General features: G+C 28.2%; 2 protein-coding genes across 8 annotated transcripts in view; one reads left to right on the top strand and one right to left on the bottom strand.

The window, feature by feature from the left end:
* Phyhd1 (Phytanoyl-CoA dioxygenase domain containing 1) overlaps positions 1-10,079 on the top strand; it is a 164,975-nt gene extending 154,896 nt beyond the window's left edge. The window contains exons 1-5 of one of the 3 annotated variants that reach the window (XM_083090378.1): positions 1,483-1,628; positions 7,841-7,981; positions 8,270-8,383; positions 8,461-8,611; positions 9,057-10,079. In XM_083090378.1, coding sequence (XP_082946504.1) covers positions 1,599-1,628; positions 7,841-7,981; positions 8,270-8,383; positions 8,461-8,611; positions 9,057-9,475 — 855 coding nt within the window. In that variant the 5' untranslated portion in view covers positions 1,483-1,598 and the 3' untranslated portion in view covers positions 9,476-10,079. Of the gene's footprint in view, positions 1-1,482; positions 1,629-6,945; positions 7,192-7,840; positions 7,982-8,269; positions 8,384-8,460; positions 8,612-9,056 lie in introns of those variants that run through there. The other 2 variants (XM_083090380.1, XM_083090379.1) reach the window with 2 other exon arrangements.
* On the bottom strand, positions 9,512-14,822 carry Swt1 (Swt1 RNA endoribonuclease). Of its 5 annotated transcripts, none has more exons than XM_083090351.1 (13): positions 14,073-14,487; positions 13,380-13,962; positions 13,114-13,281; positions 12,766-13,019; positions 12,275-12,517; positions 11,941-12,162; positions 11,377-11,607; positions 11,107-11,302; positions 10,919-11,037; positions 10,682-10,839; positions 10,431-10,568; positions 10,091-10,324; positions 9,512-9,947 (listed from the first exon to the last, which is right to left on the bottom strand). In XM_083090351.1, the coding sequence occupies exons 1-12, from the start codon at positions 14,199-14,201 to the stop codon at positions 10,099-10,101; spliced, it is 2,667 nt and encodes an 888-aa protein (XP_082946477.1). In that variant the 5' UTR covers positions 14,202-14,487; the 3' UTR covers positions 9,512-9,947; positions 10,091-10,098. The 5 variants fall into 5 exon arrangements, with proteins under 5 accessions (XP_082946477.1, XP_082946479.1, XP_082946475.1 ...); XM_083090353.1 differs by having other exon boundaries at positions 9,512-9,917; XM_083090349.1 differs by lacking the exon at positions 9,512-9,947 and adding an exon at positions 14,730-14,822 and having other exon boundaries at positions 9,967-10,324; positions 14,073-14,356.
* Between the last annotated feature and the right edge of the window lie 4 nt (positions 14,823-14,826).

The following is a 14,826-nucleotide window of genomic DNA, read 5'->3' as shown; positions in this document are numbered from 1 at the left end:
CACATTATTTTCATGTATAACTAATTTTGCGAAATATTATGTATTTTTTATATTTTTTTCATATAATAAAAGAGATTAATCTTTTATTTAAGTAGAGAAAATATTCTTTCCAAGATATATAAACGATTTTGAATGTATAACTGAATGAAATAATTAATTAAATTAAAATTTTAGCAAAAGTAAATCAAGAGATGAAGAATTAAATGATAAATGACAGATTTATTTATCATTTTCACGATAAAATCACAGATTTTCATGATATTAATCTAGTCCATTCATCTCTAAAGAAATTTATATATTTTTAATGGTGCATTAATTTTGAGACAACCTATAAAAATCGACTCTTAAAACTTTACTTCCTGAACATTCGTTACGAATGGCCGAGTATCCGACTGATCGTACCGAGTGTCGAAGACATCATGCTGAAACAATCGGGCTTTTATATATGCAGACTCTTATAAAATAAATAGTCACATGATATGAAAATTTTTTATATTTAAATTTTTATATATTTATTATATTTAAATTGATATATCATATGTAGCATACATAATTGTTTACTTATAATTGGATATGAAGATATATGACTGAAATATTCACATTATATTTAGATAAAGAGATTTATATAATATAAATTAATATAATATAAATTATTTTATATAATGTAAATTATTCATGTGTATATTTATTAAATAGTAATGGTGAAGAGATTTTGACGATTTAAATTTATGAATCATTTCATTTTAATTTATCGATGTATTAATTCATTTATTTATTGTATCTTATATTACTGTGTTTTCATAACTAATTTTAATTATAATTAATAATTGCAATTTATATTATAACAATTATTATTATAAATATCGAATAAAATATGTGTAGCACGATATGAAACATTTTTGTAATTATTATTTTATTATTTTCCCACATAAAATAACTCTATTTTCACAAATAAAATTTTCGATAATCATAATAAGAATTACAAAAATTTTACAAAATTATATAACAGAATATTAATGAACAAAATAATCGAATTATAAGCAAGAGCTAAATTTAAACATATATATATCTTTTTCCTTTTACAATCTCTTTATAAAATTTGTACTTTAAAATTAATTAAAGTACTTTGAAAAATTAATTTTATTATTTAATTTATATTTGTATTATTTCATTAATAAAATCAGCAAAAATGACAAATAATTTACTTTTTAGTACAAGTGTTATGCATTTCTGTGCAACATAAATTGCAATTTTTGCAACATACTAAACAGCATCTTTTAAACATCTAAGGAGATTTAATGATCGACTGACTACACGAGATAAATTTGAGTCATCAGATAAATTCATTAAAATAAAATGAAATCAGATAAAATTTGGGAAATCAAGTTCTTGATTGGTTCTTTCTCGAGAGCCCGGAAAGAGACGAGATGCCAGCGATTCTCGTCTCGCCTCGCACAGCCAAGTCGTCGGATCGACTTCGTATATCCGCGAGGCTCACCTAGTCATTTGGTGCGAGCACTCGGTCGCGGACGTGTGTTCGAGCTCGTGTTCAGCAAACAGGTTCAGGAGCGATCGAATTGTGAGGCCGGCGTTTCGATATGCGTAACACGATGGACATCCGAGCGCAGGTGAGCCTCACGAGACTTATGTCTCTCCCTGTGTCGCGTCTTGTACAATGGAAAAGGTTCTCGAGTCGCCGTTTGTCATCGAAGCTGACATGTGGACGATGACGCGTTTCACAAACAAATATTTAAAATAAATCATTTTTCAAGAAATTCCATTGGCAGATAATACTCAACTTTTTAATATGTAATTTGATATTAATTTAATATCTAATTTAATATAGAATTTAATATAGAATGTGATTGTTTTATAAACATATTGCTTATTGTATTATAATATTTATGAAGAAATGTGTATGTAGGTATGACTTTGTATAATTCGAATGTTTTTAAAATAAAACTTATGTTTATATATATATACATATTTCTTTATCTTTTTTATCATGATAATAATTATGATAATAACAAAGTGATAATAATAAACATATATAACTTTCTGTGTTGTTTGTTACGATACGATAACACAACATCAACATTTTTATTATTATAGATTAAAATTAGATTTATTATATATTTTACTTATATTTATATTTTATAATATATTGCATTTTTTTACTAGTAGAAGAATCAATATTTGCATAAAACTTATATATAATATTTTCTAGTATCTCTCTCTAATTCTGTTACATATATTTTTTAAATATATATTTAAAATATATAAAGAATATCCACCATATTATAACATATAATACATTATTTTGATATAAAAACTTGATGTACTTATTTGCTTACATTTCATCAAATGTATTCAATTGATTAAGAATTCACATAAAAGTTCAATATTAATAAATTCCGGTAAAATTAACATTTGTCAAAATTTTTTATTTTCTGACAAGCGAGAAGTAGGCTCCAGTTTTTTTATTTTGTAATGTTCTAAGAGAATCACACAATTGAAATGCTTGGCGATATAACAAGTCTTTATATGCAATTGCGTCAATGAATTGAGAAACGAGGTTGTTTAACAGCGTCATTTCAGCGGAAGTTTAACTGACATAATCAGCTGGACCTTTCGGTTCGGAGGTCAGCATCCTCTTATCCGAACAATCTATCATTCCATCGAAACATAGTAGCATCGATTCATGTCAGTAATATAAAATAAAATTTCTCTATACTTCAAGTTTTTTTCCACATGCACAGTTGTATTTTAATGTATCACGTGTGTTAAAATATTAATATAATTGCATATGTATAATTTACAAATTAACAGCGTTACCTACAACTCTTTTTCAGCAATAAAATATAATATTTTAACAGTTTCTATAAATTGAAAAATATCAGATTTTATTAATTAATAGATACCTTTGAATAATTGTTGAAAATATTTTGGAATCAATTTTTTAATTCAATTAATTTCTAGTTGCAACCATTTATTTTAACATTACAATATGTACGTGTGACTTTTCTTTTTTTTTAATATACATATACATGCGTCCAAAAAATAAAACAATTTTAAGATAATAAAACAACTTTAAGATAAAAATATATAAACAAATATAAAATTATTTTTCTTAGTAAAAAATACATACTTGTTATTATTTGAAACTACGATAAACTGTGATAAACTATAATAATTTTTTTAATAAGAATATAAGTATTTTTTTAAAGAACAAAATGACATACATATTTAAAATACTTTGCATGTTAGACTTGAGAAAATATACGAAGTAAAAAAAAATAAAATGTTTAGTAATTGTAATGTGAATATTACTAATAATTTATATCAATTCTTACACACAAATTATTGTCCGCATATCGTATGGAAAAACTTCAACAACTTCAATAATTAATTTTGTATCTAAAGAAATTTGATTATATTTTAAAAACGAGATTCATAAATATTAAATTCGAATTAAAGGAAATTTTCAAAGAAAAATACGATCAAGCCATTAGATTGTATATTGTTTGATCATTATGACAAAATGTATTTTTTTCGATTTTTGAAATTTCAGAAACTATTTTGAAATTTCGGTGAAAATGATTAAAAGACGTATTATCTTGTATATCTTTCTCAAGATTGGAAAACATTTTTCTTTTATTTCTTTTATATTACGTAATAAATGATGGAATATTTTTAATTTTTCACGCGAAAATATATCAGATAACTTTAAGTGACATTCTGACACATTAATTTTGTGTACCAACTGAAAGATTTTAGTGCAGTAATAAATGTTCAATGTGCCAGGGAAAGATTATTGAGGAGAATCATAAGTTGAAATTTATAAATGTGTTCAAAAAATTTTAAAGACGAAGTTTTAGGGAAAATATTAAATGTTATTTAAAAATAGTAAAGTTAACATAACATGATGCATAAATAGAAACAGAATTAAACACATTTGGCTGCATATTAAGATAACATAAAATAGTTGATTTACCTGCATGATTTGAATCGTTACTTTTTTGGACATGAATGGAAAGCACTGATAGGTGCAAAAATTCAGAAATAATTGCTTTCTAATCATGATAATTTTCCTCCCTCTAAAAATATCGCGATTACAAATACTCCATCATTCATTACATAATATATGAGAAATAAAAGAAAAACTTTTCTTTATTAGTCTTGAAAAATATATAATAATAGTATGTTCTTTAATTGTTTATTTTCGCCGAAATTTAAAAATATAATATAGACATAATATAAATACATAATTAATGATTTAAATAAACATGAGAAGGAAATGCTTTAATTTTAAGCGAAAAAAGGAAAACTCATCGTACAACTATCATATTCAATGATAATTCATTACATGTGAAATATCTCACTCACTGATCTATATTAATCTACATCAACTCGTTTTTTTTTCTAAATAAATTCCAATTATAATATTTAATTGGACATTGTTCTTAACATTAGTCAAATAATATTCTCCAATGATTATTTTAAATAAATTAAAAGAATTTTCTTACGCTTCAAGATAAAATAATAATATATATATTTTAATAATATTATTAAGTATGTGTAACTATCGTCTTTTATATCGACAACATTAGAGGGAAACAATAGAATACGCTTTAAAAATTCAGATGTTTCTTTTCATTCCTCAGACTCAACATATACACGTAGATTAATACACTTGCGAAATAGACGACCTTGTCCATTGATTCTTCGTAACCGCGGCTTGAAACGAGGATGAACAACGAAGAATGAGGATCCAGGAATTCGCTCACGTTTCTATTTCTATCCGCGCGATTCATGCGCGATTTTCGCACGCGATTTGAGTCATTCGTATATACGAACGAAATTCCAAAAAAACGACGCCGACGCGAAAACGAGATGACGTAGCCAACCACCCACCTGTCGACGGCTACTCTATTTTCGGGATGCGCTTCGCGCTCGTAGAACTTTGCATTGATGCACCAGTTTGGCTGCCAGATTCGCTTGCGACATGTCTCCATATATTTATTAAAAATTAATCAAAGGTTAATTAATAATCTGATTAATTAATAATTCACGCATTCGTTAATTATATTCAAAATATTTTGTTAAAAATGATTAATAGTTTTATAAAAGAATGATTTTTGAAAAACTATGAAAATAAATTGAAAATTGAAAATAAATTGATAAAAAGAATAAATTGAAAATAAATAATAAATTGAAAAAAAGTTTTGAGAAATGATTAACTTTAGTTTGTCGATTTACTGCAAAATAATTCTAATCACACAAATTCGCATGAAATATTAATTATGGCTTTATTAAATCATCAAATGTTTGATCAAATTTTACAAGTTCTGTCAATCTTTCTCTCTTCATTACAGCTCAATATTTTGATTAATAATTTAAAATGGAATATTAGAAATCTCATCTTTTATTAGAAGTTATACAGAAAAATTGTAAATATATTGAGTACTAGAAATGATTGCACCACAAAATAAAAAATTAGAAATATTCTCTACATAATTATTTCTTCTTGTGTCTTGACGACATTGTTTCTCAGGAAAAAGAATATCTCATTAAAAAAAGTCTTATATCAGAAAGAACAATAACGACTTTAATTAAAATGTTAAAAATGTGATTTCTTTATTTAAATGATTAGTACTTTTTAAATAAATTATGATTCGAAGATGAAGAAAGGCCAGAGTTCAAACGAGGGTAATACAAAGTAAAGAAAGAGAAAAAGATTACAGATATCATTATGTTTTATATTGCCATTGTGTCGTACCGTATCCCTCTTTTATCGCGGAAACGTGCGATGTTGTGGAGAATGCAATAATGTGTTTCGTATCACCAACATAAATTGCGCAAAGTAACTTTTCGTAGATACCCGGAGCAGCGAAGCGCAATCGACAAATGTTCTTCGCGTGGCATCTTTACTGCCGAGGTTCAAAAGGTTCGCCAATCATTGAGCGAGAAATATACACAGCTTTCGATCAAATGACAAGACTTTCTATGAAATTTCTTAAAGCATAACTTTCGGGATGTTCACAAAAACCCGTCAGTCAAACCCACATTTTACACCAAAAGTTTCTTTTTTGACACAGAGATTTTCGTAGATTTTCTAGCATTTGACAGTGACTTTGTGTTAACCGCTAGAAAAACAATCATTTGTTTATAAATTGATTTGCAATTCTGTGAAGAAGATGAGATAGATATTTGTACCAGAAAATCTGATAGGTTACATATCAAATTGTTCCGTAAATTAAACGTCATGCAACTGACATTTCGCTTTCGGTTAGAGACATTTTATTACTTTGGAATGTTCGTTTCGAAATATATCATACGTTAGAAACTTTTAATATAAATATAATAAATGCTGACACAGAGAAAGAATCAAAACTCTATATTTCACATATAATATATAACATTCTTTGTTACGCGAAACATTTTATTTTTACATATCTATTGAGATTAAAGATATCTTAACAAAAACGCAATATAATGCATTCACATGACAGCTAATTGTAAGAGTTAATTATTATTAAGGAAAAAATTTTCAAATGTCAAATGATAAAATGAAAGAATACAAATGATAATTAAGAAAACCAAATTTTCGAAAGTTAAGTCTAATCGGACGCCAAATGAAAAAAATAAAACAATTAAGATATGAATAATTAAAAGAGAGATTTTATCTAAATATATTTAATTGGTTGATACACACATATTCCACAAATAAGCTGATGGCATCGCACAAGAAAGCTTTCCCTAATTAGGCTTAATTTTTCACGTCGCGGACTAATCTAGAATTCGTCTAACATTTTATTAACGCGACTGCAATGGATTATCTTAATTATCGTTAATAAAGCAATTTATTCGCTTTCTTGATACAGATGATATATATATGTAATCTCTCTCTCTGATCTGGCGCATGGTCAGCATATTAATACGAGATGCGGAATAAATGTAAACGAAAAAACTCCAGAAACATATACTCGAGAGGTTCGTTTGCCCTTTGAAGCAGGCAATGGCCCGTGATTATTTTTAGGTGTCCTAATCTCGGCCGCGATCTATTTATATAGAGTTGTACAGCATATCACTCAAAACATTGGCTAGATACTGTGACGAATCAGACGTCAAATAATCAGCTGATCGACGCACCGGAAATGAAATTTCTTGGAACTTTGAACTCTGAAAGTGGTATCTTCAATTACTCTTTACTTTATTCTGATAGATCGAATAAATAATTCTCATTCCCTCAAACTGTACTATATAACAATCATATAACGCGAATATATCGAATCTCTTAGTACAACACTATTGTGTTAATCAATTATTTCAAGAATGAATGCGAATTGAGAAATGTTTCCTCAAACTTTATTCTTCATATATGTCCACACATATTTCTTCATATTTTCCTTTTGACATAACTCTATTGTTTCATTTGTAAAATACATTTGTATAATACAATCAAAGAAAACTCTCTTAATTACTTTTCCTTATCTTTCTTCTATTTGTAAAAAATATATAATAAATTTATACTTATTTATATACTTATTTTTTAAAAAGTAATACTTATTTTAAAAAATGGAGAAATGATTTTTTGTTTTGTTTTGTTTAAATTATTTATAAAATCGATTATGTAATTAAATATCATAAATTTGAAACAAAATCGATTATGTAATTAAATATCATAAATTTGAAACAAAATAACATAAATAACACGAGAATATTAATATAATTATATATGAGAAAAGCAAATAATTTCAAATTGCAACACAAATTTGTTCACATTGTGCATAATTAAAAAATTCCAAAATAATTCGTTTATACTGACTATAATTAACAGTTTCAGAAAAATGGTTACGTCATTTTGGAGGACTTCTTTCGTCCGGAGGAGATCGAGGAATTAAAATCCTGCGGAGAAGAATTTACGAACAAGTTGCCATCTGAATCGGAACGGCAGATATTCAATATGACAGAATTACAGGTGTTTAATCAGATTAGATAATTATGAAATTAATAAAGTATTATTATTGATATTAATCGCGCAATATATGAATTAAAATCGGCGGAAAACGAATAATGTTATTTTTTTCTACGATCGCGCAACTAATACTACACTTTATTAATTAATTTTTAATAAATATAGCAGATATAAATTATATAAAATTAATTATACAAATTAATTACATAAAATATTATGTATGTCCTTTGGCGAAGTTCTTTATAGATAAAACTCAAAACATCAACAAAAATAATGATTGTCCTGTTTTAGAATAAGGAGCAATACTTTTTGGATAGCGCCAACAAAATAAGTGTCTTCTTCGAGCCTGAAGCTCTGGAGAAAGACGGAAAATTGAAGGTTCATCCAAGAGTGTCATTAAACAAAGTAAACTATCCCTTGAAGGAAAATATCTAACTGAATCAATGTTCGTAATTTTGAAGCAATTACCTTATACTTTTCAGGTGGGTCATGCACTTCATTGGTTACATCCTACCTTTAAAAAGTATTCCTTCGATGAAAGAGTTAAAGAAGTCGCTTTTCAGTTAGAGTATCAAGAGCCGGCAGTGTGTCAATCGATGTACATTTACAAGAATCCCGGAATAGGCGCGGAAGGTAGATAAATTAATTACTTGCACTCTCTCTTTCTACTCATACAGCACAGAATATTGCAGCAATATTATTATTATTGTTGTAACATTGCAGCAACATTGCAATATTGCTACAATGTTCTGTGCTGTATGGGTAAAAAAATTATATATCGCGTGCGAAAAAACAGGATATATAATCCATATAATTTTATATATATATATATATATATATATATATATATATATATATATCCCAGCAAACACCAAATAACATTTATATAATTGTAATTTCCTACTCAACAATATAACTGTTACATGTTATGTAACTGTTACATAACAGTGGGAAATTATAACTAACAGTTATATAACTGTTATTTGGTGTTTGCTGGGATAACTATATGCTATAGCTTATCAAAAATACCACATGAAGAAATCATGATGTTTAAGTTCATAACAATTCTTTGTTGCAGTTACAATGCATCAAGATGCATCATATTTATATACGGAGCCAATGACACTCGTGGGTTTCTGGATCGCATTGGAAGACGCTACGCAAGAAAACGGTTGTCTATGGATCGCCCCGGGTTCGCATCAGAGCGGAGTGCACAGGCGTTACATAAGAAACAAGGATGCAAATTCTCAAGAATTATTAATATACGATAGAGCGGCGCCCTGCTATCCGTTAAGTAATTTCAGGCCTGTACCTGTACGCAAAGGGACTTGCATTCTTATTCACGGTCAAGTAGTGCACTTTTCTTATCCCAACAAGAGCGAAACATCGAGACACGCTTATATACTTCACGTGATCGAGACGAAACACGCGTCTTACTCGAAGGAGAATTGGCTTCAACCACCTGCTGAAGGGTTCGCGAACCTCTATAGAAATTAAGCGTATTGTATTTTTGTTTAAAAATTGTTTATCACATTATATTGTATTAATTTTTTATTATCTATAATTTTTCATTCTTTTTTTTCAGTAAACAAAAAAAATAACACTTTTACAATTTAGAAGCGATAACAAATAATTTTTTTTTACATATTATTTTGTACATGAAATAATCGAACCGATGAAAGATCGCTTGCGTAAAATGGTAACTTTTGAGGAGACTTCCTTGTACAATAATTTTCCTCCAAAAAGAGAGTAGAATGAAATTTATATTCAATACGTCGATTTTTACGAGATTATTCGCAATTTTTTATTTTCTCTTCTGGAATGATATTTTTCATGTGCGTAATTCAGTAGATCTTAACCAAAGATTGTCGCACAATGCTCTCACTCAAAAATGTTACAACATCTTTCATGATGTCATTAATATATATCGGTTACCCTTCTAAAAAATGCTCTACTTTCAATGGCAATGCTGAATTGTCATTATATCATTTAGTAAAAATAAATATATTATTTATTAAATAGATGTATATATACATATTTTCGTATTTGTGTGCTGTCACTTAAAAAGTAAATTAAAGAGAATTGCCATAAAATATATTTATATATGTGTACCTATATATTTATGTATGAACTGCTAATGCGCAAAAATGTGTGGTTAAATCTTGAAGTTGCTTTAACCCAGTTTTCAATGGCTCTTCTTTTAATTTTATACAGCAATATACATCCAAAGGTGTTACATCAAATTCTGATGCTTTCTCTATGTCAGGCAAAAATATGTTTAAGTTTTGTTGCAAACCAAGTAATGTTTGATATTTTATATTGGAATTTTCGGCTTGCAACAGTAACCTAATTTCAAAAAAGAATTATAAATATATGAATAATACATAATAAAAAATATCTAGTGTCAAAATATATCCCATCAGTATCCAATACCGATTATTAAGAGACTTACTTATTAAGACTCTGCGTCAAATCAGCTACCTTTCTTGAGAGCTCTGGTCGCAAAGATTCTATAGCTGCAGGTAGCAATGAATTTACAGGTTCAAAGTTAAAAGAATGCACTATTCCTGCATTGCTACATGCCGTACCACTATCATGAAGAATAACAAGAAACAATAATAAAATATCATGTTTACATATAGGTATGATACTAAAAACACTTTTTGCAAAAATCATAGCATGTTCTATAAAACAAAGTCTTACCACAAGTCACGTGCGTAATTGTAGATATAGTGGAAACATTGGAATACTTTTTCTGCTCTCACTTTTTGCTCTTGAATATCTTCTTGCATGCCTATCATATCATGTAATTTTTTCTGTTGTATATCAATGATGTAGCCGCGACATTTCTTCTTGAGTTCCTAAAAATATCAGTTTTCAAAATTTAATTATTCTTTATCATAATTGTAAAGTGTATCCATACAAATATACCAATATTACCATAATGGCATCAAATGTTTGTTTCATAAGTTCATGGTGTTTATCTGTATTAACCGCTTGCATTAGATCGCTGCACTTTTCTAAGATATATTCCACATTTTCCAATTTCCTGCCACCAACTAGAAATAATATCAAGATTAAGCTTACATTATATTAATGTAATATATTTTTTATTATATGTTACATACCTGGTGAATGTTCAAAAGCTTGAAGTAATTCCTTCAAAATGTGTTCAGCACGCCTTTGAAATGATTCATTTATTGCGGCGATCCAGTGCTTTATAGCACACTTTAATGCAGTTACTACAGTCCAAGGTGGTTTTATAATGATATAAAACTTCCACTCTACTTCTCCATAAATTTCCGACATTTGTCTAGTGATAATCTGTAAAAACAAAATACATTTGATAATTGATTCGTGAAAGTTTGTCAAGTCAAAATCCAATACATAATACATACTGTTGACAGAAAATCTTTCATAGTAGCTTTTATATCTTCAAAAACATCATCTGTTAAATGCAATTCATCATTAAAGACAGACTTTTCGATAGGACCATCATTTAAATAATTAACTGTTTTATCATTCATATTATAATAATCTATTTTTTCAAGAGGATCATTACGTCCCAATGCCAATATATTATATACCATCGCTTTATTACAGAGATTTTTGTCATATGACAACAAAACCTGTTTGTAAAAAATAAGAATGAAAAGAAGTATATTAAATTCTTTAATACACTATACTTGTACATCATATGACACAATAGGCGATTTTTGGCGTCACTGTGGTATATCAACCAAAGTATACCAGATTCTACCAGAACATTTTCGCGCGTTTGGTAGTTTGTGGTAGAGCGTGGCTAGTCTTTTTGGTATCTAGTTGGTTGATATCACGTTATACCAAAAATGAAGCAGGGTACAAGATGTTATGTACCAGAATAACCTCCGCCTCTACCAAAAACAACCTTGGTACATGTACCAAACTATCGTCAAAAATCGCCTAATAAAATCACATCTTACCACATCTTTTTGTAATTGAAAAATTTGTAAGCAACATTGCAGGATCTCATCATCTGGGCAATTAAGGGAAAACTCTTCTTTATTTTTTAGTGCCTGTTCTCGTGTTTGGCCTATGATACGTGGATGTTTAGAAGAAAATTGTTCATGAATAAAAGAGATAGCTTTCCTAGCTTTTACAGATAACTCATGCGTAGACTTATTACTCTTTATATAATCTAGCTCCTGTTATAAAATTGGAAAAGGTAACATCAAACTTTTATAGAAGAGAGAGAAAAAAAGAAAGAAAGAAAAGAAAAAGTAGAATATATTCATTATATTAATGTTTTATACTTACATTTATTACAGTCCATGGAATTACAATGAAGGGACGTGGATAATTTTTAAATGTTGCATCTCTTGCTTCTTCAATAATTTTAAGATTTGACAAAAATACATTTGTATCCACAACAATATATAATGGCTTCCTCTCCTGTGGCTCTGTGTCATTACACTGTATTAATTCTACAGTATTTGCCGATATATAATTTGTCTTGTCTGTATGATTCTCTTTGCCTAATTGTGTCCTAACAACTTCGACCTACATAACAAATATATTAAATGTAAAATATTATATTCTCTTCAATATTTGGGTATATAAAATATATAAAACACAATATAGATTTCTAATTTACATAAATTTAAAAAAAAATAGATGGAAAACATAATATCTGAGATAGGTGTACATATATACATAATTATAATAACCAGATATATCTATGTTTATATAAATTCTATTTTAGATGCACAAATTAATTAATTAACGTTTCATTGATCAATTGATAATACCTCCTGTGCAATGTCATCATCATTCATTGGTTCCCAATCCATTTCTTCATACAAAACTTCTTGCTTAGCCTGTTCTATTAGTTTTTCTTTTGTCACATTTTCAACTAATTCGTTATTTTGTCGAATCTGTGATTTATCGTCATTTAATGGAAGATTATTTTTATGCACTGCCTCTTTTAAAATTTTGTTATGTAATCTCGTAAGTCGAGTCTCAACATTTTTATAAATATTTGTGGATCCTAAGCTGCGATTATCTGTGAAAGAAAAAAAAATTTGAAAATATTAAAAAAGATAAGAGAAAATATTAAAAATTTCAAAATATAAATAAGATCAAAATTAATTGCTTACAGTAAGAGTTAGGTGAACTTTTGCTGCGCTTTTGTGGAACTTTTTCTTTGATCATAGCATGTCCAATTTCTTTTAGTTTTTCTTTATCCAAACTCAAACTTTTTCTTAATATGCGCATCCTTTCTTTTGCGATATTTTTCTTAAACGGGGATTTTAGTTCTCTTTTTCCTAAACAAAAAATTGAAATTTTAAGATATTATATTAATAAATAATATGTAATATATAAAAATATTAAGTATATTATTATGTATAACTGTATTACTTACTTGAAATATTTTGAGTGTATGATTTTTGTGCATTCTGCTTTTTATTATTTGGATATTGCTCATTATTATGATTCACATCTTGAAATTTAGTACCCTTTTCTCGATTCTCTTGCATCTTTATTGATTTCTGATTTGTCATATTCAACTCTTGCTGTTTACTTTTAGCACTCATTTTTAATTTTTTGTCTAGATTAGATTTATTTAAATTCCGCCGTTGAATTTTTTCATAAAGAGCAGACATTTGTGGCGTGAATGTTGTTACTTCATTATCATTTTTGTCCAGAGATAATGATTCATCATTCTTTACCAATTTCGAAGTTCTTTTTAAAGAAGAAACTGTTTTATTTTCTGTCACTTTTGTTAAAGTTTTTGAAGATGATGGAGGAGAAGATTTATCTTTGACAGTCACTTTTCTCAATATTTTTTCTCGAATTGCTTTCATTTGTGGTGTCTCTATAATTTTAATACTCGATTGTTGCTTATAAACTGTCCTATCATCCACAGGATTGTGTTCTGGTGTTATTATTGTTTGATTTTTTTCTTCGTGACGTTTTCTATAACTTTTGTTATTTATCTGACATGTCTAGATGTATACAAATGTTAAAATAAAAATATATTAAATAGAATATATTAATCAGAAACTTAATACACATATTTGATATCAGTGTTGCAAATAACAGAAAGATAAAATACCTTAGCTTCATCCAACGCTGGCTCAGTCCATGAAGATTGTTTTGTTCTCACGTTGAAATAGTATACTCTGTCCGGATGAGTCTTAGAACTGACGGTAATCCAATTGTTTGGTAATCTTTGCTTCATCATTTTCGATATCAAGTACGAATCAAGTGCGAATAAATTTGTGAAGAAACGCCTACGAGATTACACCGTATTACTTTGACTCTTCTGATATATTATTTGTTCGGTCAGATTGTCTTTCAGTGATTCAGGGAAGTAAATCGACCGTCGTCAGTTAATATCTGTAAACGATATAGGGCAGAGGACACAGTGTAATCATTTCATCCTTGTTTATTCGGCGACCAACAAGAATGTGCTCTGTGTCGCTTGCTGAAAAACGGCCATAATAATCAATCATACAAGGATAAAAAAATACGAGGTCAAACTAACTGACATATATATGATATTAGATTAGTTTTTCAACTTTGTAAATACGATCTCATTGGTAGACCAAGGGAGAGTGTGTTTTTCGATATAATTTCACTGCTCAAATTTATCAGCATCGATTAATACATTACTTGGAATGCGATGATCACGTGATACAAAACAAAAATATAAAGCTTTACAATCCAGGTGAAATTGAATTCTAAAGTAAATAATCGTGATATTACATACCTGAAACGTCACGTATATAAATAAACTGTGTTGCTCGGAGATGCGCAGAGGTTTCTTCTCGCGCACGCGCGTTGAACGTGGTCTCGGGATGATCTAA

The sequence above is a fragment of the Camponotus vicinus genome, unplaced genomic scaffold, assembly GCF_025532165.1.
Source record: "Camponotus vicinus isolate PSW18456_S1 unplaced genomic scaffold, iyCamVici1.0 SCAF_2, whole genome shotgun sequence".
Taxonomy (NCBI): Eukaryota; Metazoa; Arthropoda; class Insecta; order Hymenoptera; family Formicidae; genus Camponotus; species Camponotus vicinus.
The sequence above is the reverse complement of the archived record's forward strand: the minus strand, read 5'-3'. Positions and strand labels throughout refer to the sequence as shown.

Bases quoted from the DNA above. Each gene is read 5' to 3' on its own strand.
- Swt1 (XM_083090349.1), bottom strand. From the start codon at position 14,201: ATGATGAAGCAAAGATTACCAAACAATTGGATTACCGTCAGTTCTAAG. The intron at 13,963-14,072 runs GTATTTTATCTT...GTATACATCTAG, and splicing joins CAGCGTTGGATGAAGCTAAG to ACATGTCAGATAAATAACAA. The intron at 12,518-12,765 runs GTATTATCAATT...TTTGTTATGTAG, and splicing joins ATGATGACATTGCACAGGAG to GTCGAAGTTGTTAGGACACA.